The sequence below is a fragment of the Drosophila persimilis genome, unplaced genomic scaffold, assembly GCF_003286085.1.
Source record: "Drosophila persimilis strain 14011-0111.01,24,50 unplaced genomic scaffold, DperRS2 tig00000124-arrow-pilon, whole genome shotgun sequence".
NCBI lineage: Eukaryota > Metazoa > Arthropoda > Insecta > Diptera > Drosophilidae > Drosophila > Drosophila persimilis.
In genome coordinates this window covers 6,133,158-6,154,995 of record NW_020825294.1, presented here as the reverse complement: position 1 = coordinate 6,154,995, position 21,838 = coordinate 6,133,158, and the positions used below count along the sequence as shown (strand labels likewise).

General features: G+C 44.6%; 3 protein-coding genes across 4 annotated transcripts in view; 1 reads left to right on the top strand and 2 right to left on the bottom strand.

The window, feature by feature from the left end:
* Positions 1-270, bottom strand: part of LOC6603541 — a 39,529-nt gene extending 39,259 nt beyond the window's left edge. Inside the window, exon 1 of the mRNA XM_002028476.2 lies at positions 114-270. The gene's annotated coding sequence lies outside the window, so the exon portion shown is untranslated. The remainder of the gene's footprint in view (positions 1-113) is intronic.
* A 6,519-nt stretch (positions 271-6,789) lies between these two features.
* Positions 6,790-17,617, top strand: LOC6603530. 2 transcript variants are annotated; one of them, XM_026987567.1, is made up of 4 exons: positions 6,790-8,662; positions 8,719-8,815; positions 8,880-9,309; positions 17,603-17,617. In XM_026987567.1, exons 1-3 carry the CDS (start codon positions 6,878-6,880, stop codon positions 9,299-9,301), a joined length of 2,304 nt encoding a protein of 767 aa, XP_026843368.1. In that variant the 5' UTR covers positions 6,790-6,877; the 3' UTR covers positions 9,302-9,309; positions 17,603-17,617. The 2 variants fall into 2 exon arrangements, with proteins under 2 accessions (XP_026843368.1, XP_002028514.1); XM_002028478.2 differs by lacking the exon at positions 17,603-17,617 and having other exon boundaries at positions 8,880-9,344.
* A 1,700-nt stretch (positions 17,618-19,317) lies between these two features.
* LOC6603533 (proteasome subunit alpha type-4) lies at positions 19,318-20,533 on the bottom strand. The gene has a single exon (XM_002028481.2). The coding sequence runs from the start codon at positions 20,486-20,488 to the stop codon at positions 19,748-19,750; it is 741 nt and encodes a 246-aa protein (XP_002028517.1). The 5' UTR covers positions 20,489-20,533; the 3' UTR covers positions 19,318-19,747.
* Between the last annotated feature and the right edge of the window lie 1,305 nt (positions 20,534-21,838).

Here is a 21,838-nt window from a genome sequence, read left to right as displayed (position 1 = left end):
AAATGCCGCATGCCTGCCTCAAAAAAGTTCCATTTTCACATCTATTTTTAGTTGTTTTTGTTTTTTAATTTGCCTTTGCCATGCGTTTCAGTTGTTATTATTTTGATTTTTACTTTTATTTCGTTCTGCACTTGCACTTTTTACTCGAACACGGAATTACTTTTAGTGCTCGCTCTCGCACACACACACTCTCTGCCTCGCTGGTGTCGGTGTGTGTGTGTGTGTGTGTGTGTGTGTGCTTTTGGGATGTTCGTTTCGTTTGCTTCAGATTTGAGTTTCAGTTTCGTTGGGGCTGAACGCGCGAGACAAAAACGACGTGCGTTCGTCTGGGAGTGCAAATGATGACTAAAAAAAACTCTGCCTCTGTGGCGACTTGGCGGAGGTGGCGCCCCCAAGGCGGTCAGTGCGGGAAGCTCGCGCGTCGTTGGTGCTGTCGGCGAAAGCTTTCCATTCGGCACTAACTGCTGAGAGAGAGTGCACTTCGGGTCTCGGACTCTCTCGTGGGAGGACACGTTCTCTTGTTTGATTCGATTCCATGTTGTTCCGCCGAGAGAGCGAGAGCGCTGTTATGGGAGGGTGGATTAACAGAGGTGCTCTCTACAGTGCTCCTTCCTCGTACCACTAGAAGTACCAGTAAAACAGTGAGGTAGGCTAACAGCCCTTCTCAATGATTGTGCGGGTTAGTTAATAGTTGAAAATGGGATGTTTTCTAGCATATGTAAATGCTGATAGCAGCTATGCACATTTTTCTAGGGCATAGCTAACATGGCTAGCCTAAGCCATACGGAAAGACATCATTTGCAGTATTTCCAAAGTTTGTTTTATATCTTTAAATATTTGAAAATCGTATCAAGTGTTATCTCAATTAAATCTGGTCACCTTTCTCTAGCCTAGACTAAGCCTAGTAGGACATTGAAATTAAACATGTATTCATTGGTGTGTGGAATTTATGATTTTACAGTACATAGCCACTAATCATTGCTTAGTTACCAGTTCCAAGTTGCATCGACTGCATAGTCCCTATGTTTATTAGTTAGTTTAGATATCCTGGCACTCACTAATTGTGCAGGTTAGTTAACATTGCTTTGGCTTTAGCCAGCAGACCTGTGTACCCTTTACAGAACATTTAACATCACAGCTCATCGCTTTACATTTCCATTCCACAGCCCTGTTAAAATAGTGGGAATTTGTATTGGCCTTACATTCCTCTGTTATTTACATCTGTTAAGAAACCTGAAAATCTCTTTAGCGTAATGTTTGTCAATAAATAAGCATTATCAGCATGATTGTCAATGAATTTGTTGGGCCTAAAAATAAATTGTGCTTTGTAATCATGTTAACTGATTTTCTTATGTGGATTTTTTTGTTATTGAAATTTTATACAATTTTGTTATGGGTAGTCAAATGCGGCTACAAGGATGTGGTTTGTTGTTTCATGTATTAAAAACAGTATTTTCAGGTGTCTATTAAAGCAAATCCATAGAAGAGATACACTCAAAAAAATCTCCACCTGCCTGAAGAGTGCATTCATTACAGATAAATTCGCGTAGACTTGATTTTTTTTAAAAGTAATCTCTTAATCCTTTTTTCTATAGCAGCAGCTTGCTTTCATTTGGAAATCTTTTAAATGAAAAAAAACTGGAAAACCAGACTATTTTTTCACAAGCTTTCAACTGCCCGAACCATATATTTTTCTATATTTTTTTAGCTGGCAAAGATTTATCTCTAAGTTCTAAGAACGACTCCCTTCCTCTCCTCCTCAAGATTGACCCAGGATGAAAGCAGGGACCCCTGTTGGCCCGTTAAAATTTTGACTGCAAAAACACTTCCACTGCTTTGACAGCGCACAATTAAAGCCTATTAAACGAAGGACACAATAAGTGTATATGAGTAAATGGAAATATATGGACAGACGAGGATATGTGCGAGCTTGTGGATATGTGGGGATATGGAAATCAAATATAAATGGCGCTTTGCGTAATGAAATAAAATGTAAATTTAACTGTCACTGTAAACCACTTAAAATAAATATGAAAAATTATCACAATATTTAATGAACCAACAGACCAGAAAGCCAAACTGAACTCCGACTGATGACGTCAGTGGGGGCGGTGGACTGTCTGGTAGGGTTATTAAAAATTATCCCTGATATATGACTTTATCTATGCGATGCATGCCACCACCCCCCTCCCACCGCAGCTCGAACAGAGAGAGACTCTTGTTTTCCCAACAAAATGACAATGAGAGAGAAAAAAGACGTGGAAATCAAATGGAAAATGCATGAAAATGGTGCCATACAGAAATGGAAATAATGTAAATGATTGCACTCTGTGTGCATTAATTGAGTTAAAGTTTTATTCAGCAATTTAAAAATTGCTTAAACGACAACGGGCAAACTTTTCAAGGTTCAAGTTTCGTTGCTCTGAGGCCAGGCATATGCAAATGTGTGGACCCATCCTTACGTCTATACCTATCCCTATACCCATCTTCAAAGACTTGCTTTTGGTCTGGCTCAAAGTCCGCTGTGGGTCAGTGGCATTTCGACTCCTTTCTGGGCTCGGAATGGGAACGGGTTCAGCGTTTTAGCCATTTTTAAGTTCATGTGGTTCTCCGCTTGGGGGGACATCGAAAGAGAAGTTTGAGAGAAGTAGAGTTTTTACAGGGAAAGGGGGACAAAAAAGTTAGGGATTTTATAGTCCGTCTGTACCCTTTTTTCGATACGTTTGCCATTCAACTTCTTTCTTAAGCAGAGTTTGGGCACTTTGATATCACAATATTTACCAGTAATTTACTAGTAAAACAAAATGTGTCTCTGCCTCCCTGCCTCTCCTCTCGACAGCTTTGATCGTCCTGTCATTTATTTTCGAATGCTGAAGAGAACACTACTCCGACTTCAGTGGTTCCAAGTCTCGCAAATGAAAACTTTTAACTATTCCAGCACCAATCAGCACTTTCGAATGAGCGGAATATTCAATATCTGCCCAGCACTCGAACGTGAGACGAAGAAACGTAGCGGACCTTAATTGGACTTTAATTGGGACTTCAAATCAATGCTTATCCAGGTTTCAAATTATAAAAAATCAACAATTACTTCAGACACAGACAATGCTAACCTTTAACCCTTTTTGAAGGTATAGATATTTCTTAAATTTGGTTTGAACTCCTTACGATTATAGCCACTGATGTCCTTCACAGAATATCCACCGAAATATTGGACCCTGCCCCCCCCACGCCCCCCTCCCCTCATAAGCCAGAGTCAACTTTCACTCGCATAACTTTTTCCGCAGCTGTCATAAAAAAGCGCACAAAGAAAAACGCACTTTTTTTTTGTTTTATTTTGGTGGCCCCAAAGGGAGTGGGCGTGTCCATATCGGGTGGGCTGGGAGTGTGTGTGTGGGGGGGGGGGTGTAGGGTTAAGGGCACACACATAAATTAATACGAAATACACTTAAACAACAGACGGAAAAAACTTTGTTCCTCATTGATTTATAGCGTTAATATTTCTGCTTTAATGCATCAAATAAATTAAATTGTCTTACGCACCTTTCAGCAGTCGGGAAAAACTTTTGATGGCCCCTCGATGGGAATGGAAGGCATACACAGATGGGAGAGGAATTACTTCTCGCCCACCCCTGTCCTCCTCTGCCAAGAGAAAGAGAGCAACAAATGCATAACTTCGATTTCGTAAAAACAAATAAATATTCATAAAAAATTATTCTTTCTTTCAGGCTTCCCACCCCTCGATACCTCCCTCTGTGTACTACCTGTCCCGTCTCTCTCCCCCTCAAAAAAAAAAGCACTTTGCGGATCTTCAGTCCTTGCCGACGCCGACGCCGACGCCGCCGCTGCTTTGCATACTGAAAGGTAGACAGGCCTCTCTCCCTCCCTCTCTCTCTGCAAGGCGCCTGAATTATAAATATTCATTTATGCTAAGCTCCAGAAAGAAAGAGAAAGAGAGAGTAGGGGGAGAAGGACAGAGAGAAAGAGAAGGTCCTTGGCAGGTGTGTGCGGGGGCGTTACCTTCGTCGCGCCTGTTGCCTTCCCCCACTCTGATTTCTAGGGCTGCTCGTTTCGCTCCCGTCTTGAGCCCTACCTCCCACTCCAACAGGTCGTATGATTGATTTAATTACGGTATAAGGCGTGTTTTTTGTCAGCCTTACGGAGCATTCAACTTTTTTTGCAACCACTGTGGAATATTTTTGGCCAAGGATGCGTGCAATTGAACCTTTTGCGGTCCTACTCCAATTTTGGGTCGATTTTCATAGGAGGTAGAGGAACCAAGGCCTATTTTTGGCAATTTTTTGAAGAACAAAAAATAGTATTTGAAAGGATTTTGAGTTAAAAACAGTAACAGGTGCCACTAGTTTTTTGAATCACTGTCTTAAATGAAAGTTCCTCCGAGTTCTACCCCAAGAGGAGGTCTAATTTTCTATCTCCTATAATATAAGCACTAATTTATTCAATGTTTACCTTGAGACTTGTTGCCCTTTTGTCTAATTTACAAAATTCAATGAAAATTATTCCATATTCATGTTTCACTGTACATTTTTGCCCCCTTCCTGGCCACAAAAACTGTCTGCTGAAGTTCTGTAAATAATATTTTTTGTTCTCCTTATTATATTTTTGTTTTTGTCTGTTCGCAGGGCTATTTTTGGATACTCCGAAGACGAATATCTGTGTGGGAGTGCCCTTTTTTTGTGGGTTCGAATGGGTTGCTGGAGCTGTGAGATTGGGCTGGTTTTTAATCGCTTGAACGACCGCCTAACCATCGAGTCGGCGTGTCATTAAACTGCCGCTGCGACTGCTTATCGCGGCCAGGGACTGTGGGAAATTTATGTGTTCTTCTCATTGTTGTTCCCGATGCTCCTGGATGAAGAGCTCTGCTTAGCGCCAACGCCCGCATATACACATCATTTCCGTTTCCCTTTGTGGCACCCTCATGGCGGCGGCACGGGCGACGGGGGACGGGGGGGAAACAAACAAGCGGCAGGCAGTCGTACTTCATGTAATCAACATTTTAATTGCGGAAACGGAACTCGCACACACACATACATCCAGCAGCAGCCCCTGCATGCCGCATGCTGCATGCCACCGCTATTCATGGAGTATCTGTTACACATTACGCATACGCAATGTGTGCCTCCACTTGGCACACTCTACGGTCTATTTTTTATTCCACCGGACGGACGGACAGCCGGAATGCTGGCGTTCGCTTAGAGAAAACATTTCCTCCAGCATTTCTCTCTCCTTCTCTCTCTTCCCGTCTCTCCGACTCTCTGTATCTGTATCTCTCTCGCAGGCTGGAATTCATTACATCAAATATAAAGAAAGTTTTAGGCAATTTGCCAAAAATCCCAGAGAGAGAGAGAGCGAGGCAGCCCTGTGCCTGCTCCCCAAAAAAAAAAAATCAAAAAATATACAGAGACCCACTCAAACGTTGCAGCTGCAGCAGGGCTGATGCAGGTAGCCCAAATCTACTTAGCTGATGGCGGTTGCTTGTGGGGCAGAGAGTGGCATGGCAGGGGCGCGCGGAGGGGCGGGCGTACAGGGGCGCGTGAGGTGCCTAGGTAAACGTAAACGAATTTGCGAATATGCAGCAGCCGTGGCAGCAACATCAGCCAAACCAAAGGCAACAAAAACGAGTCCGGGCTGGGGATTCGAATGGGGGATACTCTAATGGAAGGGGAATCAATAACAGCAATCGGAATTGACTGCAAAAAGAGTTCTTATACCAAAAATTTGAGTTTTTAAGAGGCTTGAATCGTGGTAGAAATTAACAAAATACTTGAAAATCATTCAATCCTATAGCTTTCCTGATAACTAAAGCAATTCCAACCCAGGTATAGATATGGCTGTTTTAATGAAAACTAACTGGTTCTTGGAGGAAGATCTATGGGAAAACCTAATCAAACCTCAGTATTTGTTGATATATCTAAGCCCTCAAACACTACTAAAAGAACGATTAATCTTTCCATTCAGTTTCCAAGAAAAAAAACACACCTGAAAATATTTACTTTCCTTTCTTTGGCCCCGCAATCTTTGCGGCCTGTCATGACCATTTGACAACCTGCTACCTTTTACTTTATACGGATAGATATCCCTGCCGTTCTCCTGTCGCCTCTTGCCTTCTTCACTCGCCCTCTTTCTGGTTCCTTCGCCATCACTTGCCTTATAGATGGCAAGCCAGTTTGCCGAAACACTTGAGCGACAATGCCGCCAGCTTGGGGCTAAGCATTGCAGTCGAAAGCCCAAAAGCTTCGAACCCCCCGCGGTCTGAGCTGGATTCAGTAGTGCTGCCACCCATCCCGGTCCCCTCCCCATCTATAGCTATTTTTTATAGCTGCATCAACAGCAGCAGCAACAGACATGATAAATTCTCTTTAGTATGCGGCATACATGAGTGATGATATTAACCAACAACAGGCAGCTGCCTCTGGGATGGGAGGGGGGACACAGGCACAGATACAGACACAGACACAGACACCGACAAGTTAGTCGGCAAAAAAAAAAGGTGAAGATGGTCGGGTCGGGTCTCTCTGGCTCCTTTTTTGGGTAGGTAAATGTGCAGAGCCGCAAGAAGTTTGTGAGTGGTTGGCATCCAGTTCATGGATGGATTGAAGTGTAAAGCGAAGGCCTGAGTAGGTCCTGGGGGGAAAGTGAAAGCCAGAGAGACCTTCCCTTAGCCTTTCCCTTTAGATTTTGCTCCTCACAGATATACCCTATGATGATCTGGTATCTTTTCCTTTAATGTCACACTTTTTTGAGTTTCCTTGCGTTCACAGCATTCGCTCCTACACACATTGCCCCCACACTTTCTTCCACACTACACACTTTCTTACCGTTCATTTTCGGTTTTTGTTCTTACATATATTCCATCATGAGTGTGACCAGTCAAGACAAAGGGCAGGCCTCGGAAATAGCTGCTTCTCGTAATGTTTTTGAAGAGGTGCTAGTCGAGAATCCCGAAGGCTCGGATGAGTTATCCGTCGTAGCCGCGGAGAGCGCCTTCGAGGATTCTATAGTGGAGATGGAGACCAAATCCGAGCCAGAGAAACCCACCAGCTCCCAAAAGGAACTTCAAGAGAAGCCCAAACCGAGTGCAACACCAAAAACCAAGCCTGGAAAAGAGTTGCCGGGTAAGAAGGACACCAAAAAATCACCCAGAAGTGCGATTACGCCACCAAAGACGCCAAGGTCGCCCTCGAAGAAGCCCCAAAAGTCTGCCCCGAAACCTAAAGCTAAGAAGCCAGAGACGCCCAAGAAGAAAGAACCCAAACGGAGGACATCCCCAAAAAGCCGCCACGACTCTATGAAGGAAAAAGCTGCATCGGAACGTTCTATCCTTCAGCCAATGCGCTCTTCGTCCATTACATCCAAACTTTCAGTATCGTCACGGTCTTCCCGAAAGTTCAGCAAGAGAGTAAACGAATCCGGAGCAACGTTGAGACCCGCACAGAGTTTTAAAATAATCCAATTGAAGCCTAAACCCAGTCCACCGGTTGCCGTAGCACAAGTAAAGTCGGAAGAGCTTATACAGGATGAGGTAGTGGAATCATCCGACAATTTGGACAATTTGGACAATTTAGACCATTTAGACACAACCCAAACGAATGTTGTCGAAACGGAGGTAGTGGTGGGAATGGACATGGACCAGAGGCTTGCCTTTCTGCAGGGCCTAAAGGAACTGCCTGACATACAGGACCTATCAGAGACCACCACCATTGAAGAATCGATTCCGGACGAAGAGGAAGGCGCGGAAGAGTCGCAAGGACCACAAACTGCTGCACGCGTGGACACTGGACGCTTTGTGGAGGCCTTCGCAAGCAGTGAGCACTTCGACTCGGACCCCTCTCTGGGACAGTCTCAACCCAGGCACGAATACGAGAGCCAAGACAGAACGGACACAACATCCACTGATAGTTCGGAAATATCGCTAGATGGTCTTTACGAAAGCGATGACGACTATCCAGAGCCTCTGTGGACGGAAGATACGGGGATTGATATTTATAAAAGCATGGCGAGCATTGTACAAATGGACGAGATAGTCGACACTGTGGTTGAAATCGGAGACGATCTCTACGAAGTCCAGCATCAGGCCAATGCCGCGGCTTGTGACCAGTTGCTTAATCAGCTGATCGACAAGGCCGTGGACTATGCCGAAAGTGACTACGTTCGCATGACGCGAATCCTGGACAAGGATAAAATGATGAAGCAGCTCTATAAGCTAATCGTGGTCTACAAGACTCAGAGTTATCGCAACGCGGGGCTCGATAGTCTTGTCTCTGAATTTTACCTAAGAAAGAAATGCATGAGCTTCATCACCAAAAAGAGTGCGTCAGACGCCTTCAGCAAGACACGATACCAGCACGCCCTCCTCGAGCTGGACAACCTTCTGAAGGTGGAGCTCCACACAGAGAAGATGAGGAAGGCGATTTTAAGTAGATTGCACGACGAGGTCGAGGTCGCTAGAATCGAGGCCGACGAGAAGGTGCGCAACTTTGAGGAAAATGTCAGGAAGAATTTATGCTTCAGGGATGGGTTCGATCATCTCAAGAAACTGGTTGGGGATGTCCTGCTACGCATCTCAACGTTTCGCGACGATGTGGACGAGGTCAGAGAAGGTCTATTGCTTGCCCAGCACACGCACGCATCACTAAAGATTGTAAGTGGTCGGGGTCACCCTTTTCTTCGTAACTTTATCTCTTCTGAATATTTTAGGAATTGGAAAAAATGGAAACCCTGGACGATGGCCTCAAAATTCACGAGTATCTGTCCAACCAGGCCACCAACCAAAGCTTGAACATCAAAATACAAGGTGAATCGTATGATTTTCTTCACTCTGGAGCCTCCCCTAACTTCTGATAGAACCTCCCCCACAGAACGTAGTGCGGAACTCAAGCGATTGTACAGACGCATCACCTACGACATCCATGGCCTGGCCCATTGGAAGAACAAAGAGCTGATGAACCAAAATATACTCTCACGCATGAAACTTAAACTCGAACGAGGGATACAAATGAGAGAGGACCTCCGGTTGAACATCTACAAGAGCAAGATCCGGCACAATAACCTGATAAAGGAAAAGGAGAACATCCGCACCGCCGGCCGCCTCATGCACTATCCCGTCCTCATGAGGGACTATGACGTGACCGTCGAGCAGGTGGAGGCGAAGCGGGATGTGATCAAGAAACTGCGCTTAGAACATGACCGCTTGGAGCGCAGGGTTCAACAGGTATCGAATGACATAACCGAGCAGCAAGCGAAGCTACGAAATATCCGTTCTCTGACCTTATTGAAGTGATTCAAGAGGTAATGGCATACCATGGAATATACTACAAATACGATCGTTTCCGTTTCCATTTCGGGGATTCTGGGGGCAGTTTTTATTTCTTAGTAGAGTCCTTGCCAGTGGCTCCAGTGGTCCGCATAGCAGGACAAGTGCTCGGTGCTCTGCCGTACAGTGGCCGTCGAAAAAGTTTCCCTATGATGTTCTTAAGAAAGCACAGGTTGAAAAGATCTTATCTTATGAAATGAAATTGTTTTTGAAACCATTTTAATGGCAGTTAAACGAGCACAAGCTATCCTGAAACTATTCCAACCACAGAGTAGTAGCCGTGATTTATCTTTGGCCCATATTTCCCAACTACTAGAGTGGTGCGCATACTAGGCGCCGCCACTGTTTGTGTAATACGTATGTATAGAAAAGTCATGTTTTGCATCTTTTGGCAGCTGCCATATATCTTAGTTCTGGGCCCAAAATAGGACTACGAGAACATTGGATACATAGTCAGCACACGAACACACACCAACACATATGCAGAGACAGGTACAACCTCCGGGAGTGTATTAGTCTGTGGTGAATCGGACGGAGAAGGAGTCTGAGGATGGGAATGGGGTTGGGGTTGGGGATGCGGATGAGCCCAGCAAAATGCAGATGAGGCTGTGAGGAGGAGGCCGGAGTCTGTCCAAGCCCGGTCCGTGTCTGGGTCTGGTTGGGCCCGCTCCTTGGTATGCACATTTCATGTTGCACTTAAAAACAAAAAACGAACAGGTCGGTGGTATGTTGGGCCCAGGTTTGGGGCAGCAGGGAAGCACACAAGCATGTGGCGAAAACTAATAGCAAAAAAGAGTACAATGGCTAGCAGGAAGCCGAAGCCTTACACGCCCTACCCCAGGCAGATCGTTTTGGTAGCCAGTGAGGGAAAAATGAATTAGAAGAAAAGCACCAGCCCACATTGAAATGAAATAATCGGTTGTTGCTCAGCTCTTTTAAATCACATCAATTAACAGGATATTCTGCATTTCCACTGTAACGTTGCCCAGGTACATGGAGCTTCCTGCCGCATGCTGCAAGCAACTGCTCAGCTGGACGCTGACAGGCGGCTCGACGGCCAGAAAGACGCCCATCAGAACGGTGCCATCCTGCAGGGTCACCTTCACAGAGCGGCCCAAACAACGCTGAATATATTGCTGCTGCCACATCGGATAGATTTGGCTCAGTTCCGATTCCAGTAGTCCAATTTCCATTCCGTCAATCAGTTTTAGATTCGGTTTAGACTTTCGGATTTAGTTTTTGAATGACTGAAATGAAATAGAATCGATTGACATATAAGTGTGGGGCTACCCATTCAAAGGGTATAATCAGAGTGGGAAGAAGCTGAAGCTGGCAAAAACCGAACCGAGTTGGGTTAATGGCAAAGGTGCTGATGCCGTGCAGAATTTGCTGCACACTTTGACCCCGAGCTAAGCATCCCGAGCCCCGAGCCCCGAGCCCCCACATTGGTTAGTTTTTTGTGCCCGACCTTTAGAGCGGACACAGGTGCATCTCCATGGGTGTGTGTGTGTGTGTGCCAGGGTACTTGTGTGTGTTTGGCACGCATGTTCCAGGCGCTTATCGCCATCGTCGCCTCGTCGACTGCTGGTTGGAAAATGAGGGCGGGGTTCCAGGGAGTAAGAGGGATTGTGTGTTGGAGGGTTAAAGGTATGAAGGTGGGGGATTCTTGGCAAGCAAGATGAAATTCCGTTAGCTAAATTCGATTTTGCACTTGAGCCGCTTGCAGCCCGGCTAATGCAGAGAGCGACCTTCCTCTCTCTCTCTCTCAGTGGCAGTCGGTGCCAAAGCCATCCCTCTTACCATCTTTCCTTCTTTGGCCTCGCTGGCCAAGTGGAAGTGGAAAAAAAGGACTGTTAAAAACTAAAGCTAATGCGCTTAGTCAAATGGTAGAAAAAGAAACGGGGGGTGATACAGGAAAATGCGAAACTTGTAGGAAGGTAATGAAAATGTGCGTGTGAGCAAATCGCAACTGCATAAATCTCAATGCCAAAAGGCAATACAAATCTATAAACAAACGCTTTCGTTGCCATTTCGATCTAGAAATGTTCATATATTGCTGATTTTTCTTGTTCCATTGAGAAAACTCTCCAATCAGCCCTCGTCGAGCAGTTACTTTTTCTTGACGTCGGCATACTTTTCGACACTGAAAGCAATTTCAGGTACTCAGCCCAGCACAGACACACAGTCGTAGTAAATGCAGTCGCATTTGCATGTGGAACATGTGCAATGCACGTCGGTATTTGCATCTTCAATCCGCAATTGGGTTGGACGGGATGTGATGCTAAATATCTATGGCATGGCATCTATAAGCCAATTTCCGCTGCTTTCCAGCTGCAAAACGGATGCGTTGCCGTTGCTTTTGCTGTTCCTGTCTCGTGTCTCGTGTCGCACTCAATTAACGCAGTTTGTCATTTTTGTTGCATTTCCTTTGGCATCCCTGTAGCACGCTTCCTCGCTGGGATATGCTGATGATGACTATGCTATAAGTATTTCCGTTGTATTGCAAATGTCATGCTATGAAGATGGAGGAGATAAGTACAGTGCTTCCTGGAACTATATAGTCAAGAGGCACCAACAGATCTGTCTTTCGAATAGTGCGTGGACAGAGACCTCTCCAAATACAGTTCAATAACCAAAAGCACTGCCAAATTTTCAAATAATACCCCCACACCGAGGCATATACTTTTGTCAGGCAGTGTCTGCAGCAAATTTGATTAAGCTGCGCCACGATTTATGCTTGGAAATTATTTATAAATAAATCTAACTAACTATTTGCCTGCATCGCGGCGTCATCCAAGCAGGACGTCAGCCCTTTCCTGTTTTGCCAGCCACATGCAGGTCTCCTCCCCATCCCGCCTACCCACATGCTGCATGCCACTTAAAGCGTGCCGCACTGGAGCACACACACACATGCACACACAGTGGAACATTTTGAGTAATAAACTCATTTCATATGCTGACTGCTTTTTCATTTCAAAACTTTTTTTCGCCCTTGCTCCCCCTCGTGCTTGCTCCCCGTTTTGGCTTCCCAGTTGTTTGCTTCTTGTTAGCAGAGGGGGGGAGGGGCAGGGGCAGGGGTATGGGGAAGAGACCGCCAGCAGGGTCAAATGATGTACGAGTATGAGTTGTGTTCATACCTGGTACTCGCATGGCAGAAGGGGTATATTGTGCCCAAGATTAGGCATATATGAAGATACCTCAGATCAGTGGATCGAGACATATTGTATGTCAAAAACAGCTATTATATGATCTTAATGATCCCATGATTCCTCATGCTCTCTTCCAAAATGCACTTCTCACTCAAAAATATCCACAAATCTAAAGCGCGGGTGTCTTCTAGTCGCAATATTTGTTCATTTTTGCTCCTTGTACTTTTTTTCACCAGCTGGAACCCTTTTTTGTTGTGGTTCCTTGGCTCTCCTGCTTGGGCTGGAGAGTTTCTGGAGTTTCTGGAGTTTCTGTTGCCATTGTTATTGTTATTGCTGTTATTCGGTTGCGAGTTGTCTGGGAAATATTAAATATGCATACGCTAAATGCAGTCCAAGTCGACTGCGGCATCCGTGACTGGAACTGTTACCGTTCCCCGTTCGCCGTTCCCGTTCCTGTTGCTATTGTTGTGGCTTTTGTTGGTGCTGTGACTGTGTTAAATGTAGGTGAAACTGGCTGTCAAAATGCCTGACACAGCTGTAATGAAATTTGCACAGACCGCGTCGCGACGTCAGCATTCAACGCCAACCCACTGCATCTCATCCCAGCCCTCCGCTAAACACAGTTGAGTGACATTTTAATAAAGTGCTCACTTGTTCAATTAAATGCCCCAGGCTTATAGCGAAAAAAAGGAAGAAAAGAAGAACCCCCCAACAGCAAAAGTAGACAAACAGTCAGTCAGTCAGTGTGTCAGCAGCGAACCACGGAGCGTATTCGTAATATCAGACCATCTGACTATCTGGCTGTATTCCGCTGATGCCTTTTGTCTGCCATTCGATTGTGTTTAGCTAACAAGAGATGGATGACGGGATAGCGCCATGGATGGTGGGGTTATGTCAGTGCACTGCCGTATATCCCTATATCCGTGTACGTGTGTGTGTGTTCAGTGCAATGACAGGACTTGGGGTCATGACTCGTTGGAGAGCTGTGCAATTATAAACTGCTCAGGTGGCAGGGGAAACCATCATGGTAATAGATTAGTAGATAAATTAATTGAATGAAAAATCTACTCCTTACATTCCGTTCCTCTGCTAGGCTATATCCTCCACACACAAAGCCCTGGCTTCGAAATTTATTATTTAATTTATTAGCTTTTTATTGGATTTCAATGCGGTTGGACCTGCCAGAGTTTATTTCATAAAATAAGAAGAAGCCTTGCGACAGAAGGCAACTCAATTAGAGATAATATGATTGTGGGCGTTCTTTCTGTTTAGAAGATTAAATTAGCCAACGAAAGTATGGCTTTCTTCTTACAACTCTTAAAGTGGAAAGTGGACAAAGTTGGCGGAGGAAGAACTTGGCAAATCAAACTGAGCAGCTGCATAAACTGCAACTGAAATGCAAAAACTTGTGCGACTTTTGTCCACTCAACAACTGTCGACATCTTGAGGCAATTTCAAGGACGCCAGAGGACTCTCTAGGAGTCGCACAAAGAGCGGCAGTAAAGAAAAGACAACGGAAGCCGGCATCAACTATGAAAATTGGCACATCAAGTGCTTTAAGCGGCAATCGTTTATCTCCGGGCCTGGTTAGAGGAGATCTCTCCCGGCTATACAGATGTGCCGGCATTAGCTCTGCGACACGACACGACACGACAGCCCAGCGCAGCCAAGGCGAATCGCATTACAAGCCAAATAAATTTCACGGCACGGTAGCAAGCCAACGAAACAAATGGAATGAAACACGTTCCAGCTCGTATACGTAGAGGTGGATTGAATAGGGGGGCGCGAAGGGAGGCAGCCAGAAAAGCAGATGCTCCCCAAAGTCGTTTAAGGGAATGCATCAATCCTTGAGAACTACGAGTATGCACACAAATCGAACGATATCCGAGACATATACGCCCAAAAAGATAGACTTTGACTTCCGAGTACAGTAGGTAACAAAATATATATCGAACTGCAGATTGTCTCTTGTCAAATGAGGAATTAAAAGTACAACAATTTTATATATTAATAATTTTTAGATGTTATTGCGCGCATTTTGAAAATAGTATAGATTTGGAATTTTTGTATGGGCTTTATATTCATCTGAGACTAAAATGGGATTTAATTAATAATATAATATCATATGGAATGAGAGAAATAATTTATTACGCTTAACTAAAGCTTTAAATACACTAGTGTAAAGGTTAAATAATTCCAAAATTCAAATTAAATTAAATTATGCGATGAAAGTTTGTTTCGTCTGGATATCCGTACTACAGATGAAGCTAAATAAATAGGCTTTATATAGTCCTGGCCTTGAAACTGGGAGACTATTTGATATCCCACCCAACTATTAGACAGAAAGAGTCTTAATTTTTCTAGAATTTTCCCAGTTCGTAATACTATCAGATTTTCTTGTTATAAAATTCAGTTTTCGCTTTGGCGGAAATAAAATTAATTGCACAGTCTATGGCCGTATGCCATTTTATGGGACAATGAAAAACTAAGCCATAAGATTGAATACAAAATGGGGCAAGACGGAGACGGGTGGATACCGATAGAGCGAGAGGGCGAGAGAGCGCGACAGGAAGTGAACTTTGTCTGTTGCCTGCTCTGAGGCGCATATTCTAATCACCCGAGTCACGCAAATGTCAATGCTGCTGTCAAAGTGTCAATGAAATGTTCAATGGAAATAAAATGCGCAAATAATAGGCGGAAGAGGCGCACAAAAGCCAACCCGACAGCAAGGGAGAGCCACAGAGAACGAGCAAAAGATAGAGAGAGAGAGATGGAGAGGGAGGGGGAGGGGGCGAAGGTGCTGGATGGGTAAGAGAAAGTTGCGGAAGGCGGAAAAAAAAACTTTTGCCACTTTCTGTTTGCCCTGCTGAACGGTTATTGAAAATATGGCTTATATGGAAATGCTGTGGAAAATACGTTTTTCCATAGCTTCTCCTTCGACTTTCTTCTATTTCTCGTCTCCTGTGCCCGTCCTCCTCCACTGGCTCGATGGCCGTCTCCGTCTCCTCTCTGGTTTTTGTTTTATTAATAAGACGCCAAGGCGAGTGTGTCTGTGCGTGCGGAAGTGGTCTAGCGTGCCTCACTTTATTCCTCTTTCTCTCACTCTCCATTTCGTCCACCGCCAACCCCTCTCAATTAAATTTTACAAGACTTAGGGCCTTCGGCCTTAGGCCTCAACTAGTTAGAGGCAACAAAAATTAATAGAGCAAAAAAAGCCCACTCATTTTTACTGTCACAACGAGCTCGGCTGCGGGTGGGGGCTGGGGATTATGGTAGTGTATTGTTGGGATTGGATTGGATTGGGCCTAGCCAGGACCCAGCCGCGTCAGCCATCCTCAGCTGAATATGAGCTGAGCTCCGTTCCGGCTATTTGAATTATTGATAATAATAAATATCGTCTGGAAGATCGCTCGATTGGCCTCCATGTGCAGCACATGTTCATCCAGTGGGTCTTGGACGCCCACCTTTAGTGCCTTCGGCCACAGAAGCCTCTCTCTGGTTTACGGAAACGCTCCCGAGGCCAGGATCACGCTTCAATCAAATATCGCCATCCAGGATATGATATCCGCCTCTGTGACATCATCATCCAAGCATCGGACCTTAAGCACTCACACTAACAATAGGTGGACGACACCAATAACGATATACTATTAACGCCGTTCCCGGCCTCTTCGATTCTCGTCCCTCCTTCCTTTATTTCTTATACTCCCACCCATACACACAACAAAACTGTCCCTTAAATAATTGGCAGCACTGAAAACATGCGACGTTTAAAAATTGCCAGTATTTCGTATTCGAAATATATTCGTTTAGTTTTAGTCCAATCCAGCAAAGAAGTAAACCAGATTATACCAAATGCAGTGGCGCTCCAGGATGTCATCCCTGGAACTTACTTTGTCTTGAACGTTTCATATGTTTCAGCTTTTCAAATTTGCGCCACCGCCCACTAGTAGGCGTTTGGCACGGAAATATATGATGCATTTTTCATACATTTCAGCTTTTGTCGAGTGACAGACCTAGAATTTAGATGCGGCGGCGAGCTTTTGTCAGACATCGTTTGAAGCTTCGACAAAAAGTTCCAACGGAGCTTGTTGTCCCATCCAGTGGGACCGCGGAGTGAAAAAATCCAAAATAATATACCGAAAATTATAAAATATATCGATAACTACATATTTGATTTCAGCTCCTCATTCGTCTTTTCGACCCATCTCTATGCACAGCTTCTTGCCATTTTCTTTCCGTGAAAATTGCGAAGTTCAAATATTTTGCGAAGGAGGCTCACTTAAAGTGGAAAACTAAATATTAAAATTTAATTTCCTGTTCAGATTCCTGGTGACAAAACACTTAACAGAACACTCAAAAATCAAGTTTCCGATTTACAGCAACAGAGCTCGGTAAGTGTTTGAAAACCCTTTGAAACACTTTTGCAGGAGTTCGAATGGAATTTTTGTATAATATTATTTAAAAGGGGCAAATGAGCATTAGGTGAGAGGGGCATATTTTGGTTGGCTCCCGCACACGCATCCGCTACATAAAACCTGAACACTGTCGTGTCTAACCTAAAATCGGTCTCTGCTATGCGACAAAAAGTGTGCGTGAGAACATACATACAAATGTAATGGTGACATTCGACTAGACTTGGCTTGAACAAACTGGAAGGTGGGGTCCGATCGCACTCCATGTCTTCCACATCGACGGCCAATTGCTGGCGCTGCAGCTTTATACGCGTGCGCATGGCACAGATGCTCGGGGGCAGGTGGTCCCCACTCTGGCCTCGAAATTGCTGCAACTATGAGAGCGATATATGGCCACACTGCGTATGAGTTACAGCGGCAACTGGTCTGATAGGCAGCCTCTGCTCACATTTGGTAAGAGCCAGAATCATGGATGGCTCAAAACAGCCACCCAGACTGGCCCTTCGGAGGGCGAACGGCTTTCGATCAATCCCTCTTTCTCTTTTTCGGACGTGTGGCGGGGCCAGCCACTCCCTAACACATGAAGCCCATTAGCTCCTCTTATGGAGCACCTCTCCGCCATATCCATGACTCGATGTTTGGGATTATCTTGTGGGTCCAACGTCCATCGCTCCTGCCATTGATTTTTTCCATTTTACTTTCAGATAATGAATCAAGAAAATAAGCCACCGATGACTTGGGTGCCCGCCGGACAGGGGTGCTCATTTGTCGGCTCTACTTGGGGGATCCCCCCATATGCAAGAGCTGTCTTTGTGCCTGCCGGGCAGGGTGAGCCATACGCAGGCGCATGGGTCCCCAACGGACTGATTGAACAAACTGTAGGCGCCTGCGTGCCCGCCATACTGATTGCACCATCTGCAGGCGTCTGGGTGTCTACCGGACAGAGTGCTCCATACGCAGGCCTCTGGGTGCCCGTCGGACTAATCGGACCATATGCAGGCGCCTTGGTGCCCGCCGGAATGAATAGACCATATGAAGGCGCCTTGGGACCCACCGGGCAGGGTGAGCCATACGCAGGCCCATGGGTCCCCAACGGACGGATTGAACCATCTTCAGGCTCATGGGGATCCACCGGGCAGGCTGGACGACCAGCTCCACAAAATCGTCATCAAAAGCGTCAGTTACTACGCTCCACCTATGTTCCTTATTCCCATCAGCTGGAGAAGGAATTCGAGGAGGACGTCGCAGCTTATAGCAATATATCCTCAGTCGACAAGAGCTTGTAACCGCGGGTGAATTGCCGTGCACGCGAAATTCCGCTGCACAATAACTTAACTATTAATCGAAATACCATAGAGAAAACTTAACTGGTCTTTTTATTTACATTATTTACTAAGGCTAGTATTTATGATTACTGCATTACCATTCTGGAAATGATTGGTTGCGCTGGCAATTTCTTGGACAAATCCACCCATCCACCCGACTTCTTGCGTCTGCGCTTTCCACAACTCGCCTTCATGGACTTACTCTTAGCACAGGTGGGCTCGCTTTTACGCGTCCAGAAACATTCATCCTCGTCCAGGAAGTGTCCAGTGTCGTCAGTCGACACTACTGCAGGAGCTGTGTGCTCGCTATGCCATCCTGTTCAGTGCAAGCTGCTGCTATTGCCTTGCTTAATGGGTCCTATGGAGCTCGCGTTGTTGTGCCAATGACGACGCCATCGGATGCGACGATACTCAGAGAAGTGTGGCCTTGGATACCGCTTTAAACGCATACGACGATTGCCGTATAACCATAGACGCTTGGGGAAATCTTCAACTTTTCATCCATTTCTGAAAAAGTAGACATAAAAGTGAAAGTGAAACGAAAATCGGCATCCAGGTCGTAGAAGTTGGCGTCAAAGGGACGGATCGGTACGCCATAAAAAGTGCGTTCCACCTCCAACTCGGATGCAGATGAATTGTCACTCATTTTACTTATTTTTCAATTAAAACTTTTACGGAAAACTCGGGAAAATTCTTGTTATGCATATTTTTGACGGAAAAGGAAACGCCAAAGCCATGAAGCAAACGTCCAATGATTTTGCTAATCTTATCGATGTTCGATGGAATCGTTTCCACATCGTATCGTATCGATGGTTTCGCGAGTAATTTTACAACTCAAATTGGAAATCATTCAATTAAATTAAGTATACATACATACATACTCTGGCTTTCGACGGAATTTAAATTTGTATGCCCTGGTTTTCGCCACTTTTTGTATCGATAGTGTTTCATTCCGTATCGATACCCATTATCAAGTCGGACGGACGCTGGCGTTTGCAATTTTCTAATTGCAGTGCTCTGTCCAGAATGATACAATAACTTAACTATTAATCGAAATACCATAGAGAAAACTTAACTGGTCTTTTTATTTACGACATTATTTACTAAGGCTAGTATTTATGATTACTGGATTGCCATTCCAGTCCTGTCGCAGCTTCACATTCGAATCTATGGCTATTGGACACGTCGCATTGGACACGGTTGCGTTTGCGCAATCCTTTTGATAACCTCATCGCTCATTCGTAATGTAAGCAGGCAACTCAGCTGTTTTTGTGTATATCGAAGTCGATTGCAACTATGGAAACCCTGTTTTCCCATTTCTAGAACGACTCGTGGTAAATTATATTGAAATCGCCCTATAAATTCCTATATCAGAATGGGTAACCCCCACAATATCGTCCTTTGCCCGCCTTTGTACATATATGTGCATAATAATTGCTAGATTTAGGGTCTTCTCTTTCTTTCAAATACCACCTCTTGGAATCTGTAGTACATGTAGGTGTATGTGTTTAGGGACTGTATCCCCTAGTTGGCATCCCCTCCTTTTGTATACTTTTCGGTCAGCTTCTCCACATCGCTCATCTCAAGAAGAGTGTAGATGCAGCAGCCATCACTTGCGCGGTGCAAGGTGGACATCTCCAACTTGTTCGGAATCAGATTAGCGGTGCCCAGAGTGCAGTCCAGTACCTTCATGGCAAGGTCCTTGGCTTCTTCCAGACTAATGGATACTTCTGGGTCTATCTCTTGCTCCAGCAGGGAGCTGGCGACGTCAAAGTCATGGCCAGCGGCAGTAGCCTTCCAGCCACTGTAGTTGCCGCTGGGATCGGAATTGTACAGTTGGTAGCCATAGACTTCGTCCCAGCCCATGTACAGAATGGAAACGCCGAAGGGCCGCCTGCCGCCCCACTGAGTGTAGGACTGCTTGACGTCGCATATATCGGCCACGAGTCCCTCACATGGAATCGTTTCTCCATAGTTAAATCTGAAGCGTTGGGCTGACATTCGCATCTCATCAATCAGTTTCGTGGCATCGGCTGAAACTCCGGCCCAGGTGCAAGCCACGTTGCTAGCCAAGCGAAACATCTTTCCCGATGGCCCGCCGACGAGTCGACTGTTGCAGCGTTCCGCGGCTAGCAAAACGCCATCTGCGGCAACTATGCCCAGGCACAGGTTGGAGGCGCAGACGGCCTCCATGGCATATTCCACTTGGTAGAGGCGGCCCTCTGGCGAAAACTGAACGGCTCGGGGATCATACAGACGTGCCATCGTACGCGTATACGAGTTTATATTGTAAAATGGCAGAAAAGGTTCTCCAATAAGAATAACAAACCGGTTATAGAGTTCTGTCCGTTTCAATAACAAATTTTGACAAAAATTGATTGGGGAAAATCCGATGAAACAATCCCTCACAGTAGGTGATTTTCAAACATATCCAACGTAGGGTATTCTATGACTAGGTTAATACTTCAGTATTTTCCCTCACTTTTATTTCCTATTCCTTCCGATTTGGTCAGGTAGAAATTAGAAGTGAAATTGCAGTGCACTCTTCCACGCGTTTACTCATTCTCTCTCTCTCTTTCTCTCACACACACACACTCTGCCTCGTTCAGTGTGCGTGGTCTGGAGGAGGGGAGCGATATAAGACCTAAAGAATACATGAAGACTTAAAGATTTAAAATTTGTATTTCAAATTTATATTCCCTACCAATTCCGCTACACTTCCAATGGGGAAGGAGAAGAGAAGGAACAAGAAATAAAACTGCTACAAGTTGCTGAAGCTAAAAAAGGCGTGGAAAGATAAAAGAAAGACAATATGTATGGACTCAAAATAATTGTTCAGAATGAAATATGGCACATTCCTTGGGCATCTCCATAACATTGTAATCAATTATACACATGTTCATCCAAATGTGTGTCCTCAATGGAAAATAATAAATAAAAGCCATTGAAAATTTTCCTAAAAGCAAAAAATTCAATGCAAGATATTTTTTCAGTTTTTATTTAACGAAATGGAAATTTTATTCAATTCATTTGTTGTGCAATTACATTTTTAGCGCTTGTCTGCTGTATTTTAAATACCCCTTTGGGGCCACTCCGGAAGTGCGGGAAATATTAAGAAATTTTCAAAAAATCAAAATAAATCACATCAAATCATAGAATACTTTGGTTTGACCAATGGAAGCTCATAGCTCAAAGGGTGAGTGGGATCCTGTAAGTTATTTAAATTGTGCGGTATAAATTTACGTTTATATGATATAAATGAAAAGAAAATTAAGTTGAATAATTATGGATGTACATTCATAGAGTCGACGGTGCTTTCCATCGATGTCTTGATCCAGCGTCTTGTTCCAAGCGGCGACTCTGACTTTGTAGTAGAATAAAACAAAAGAATATTATTAATTTAAGAACGTAATTTAACTGATTTCGTGTATTCGTACCCTTTACATCATTTAGCTGCATTTAAGGTATTTTGATTTTTGCATTACTCTTTTATTTTTTAAGAATTTATCTTGCAATGGCAATCAGGCGATTGCGATCGGCGAACCCACTTTTAAGGAGAATTCCATTTCGCGTGGTCTGAACTGATGAATGATGGCTTTATTGGGTGATATCTCC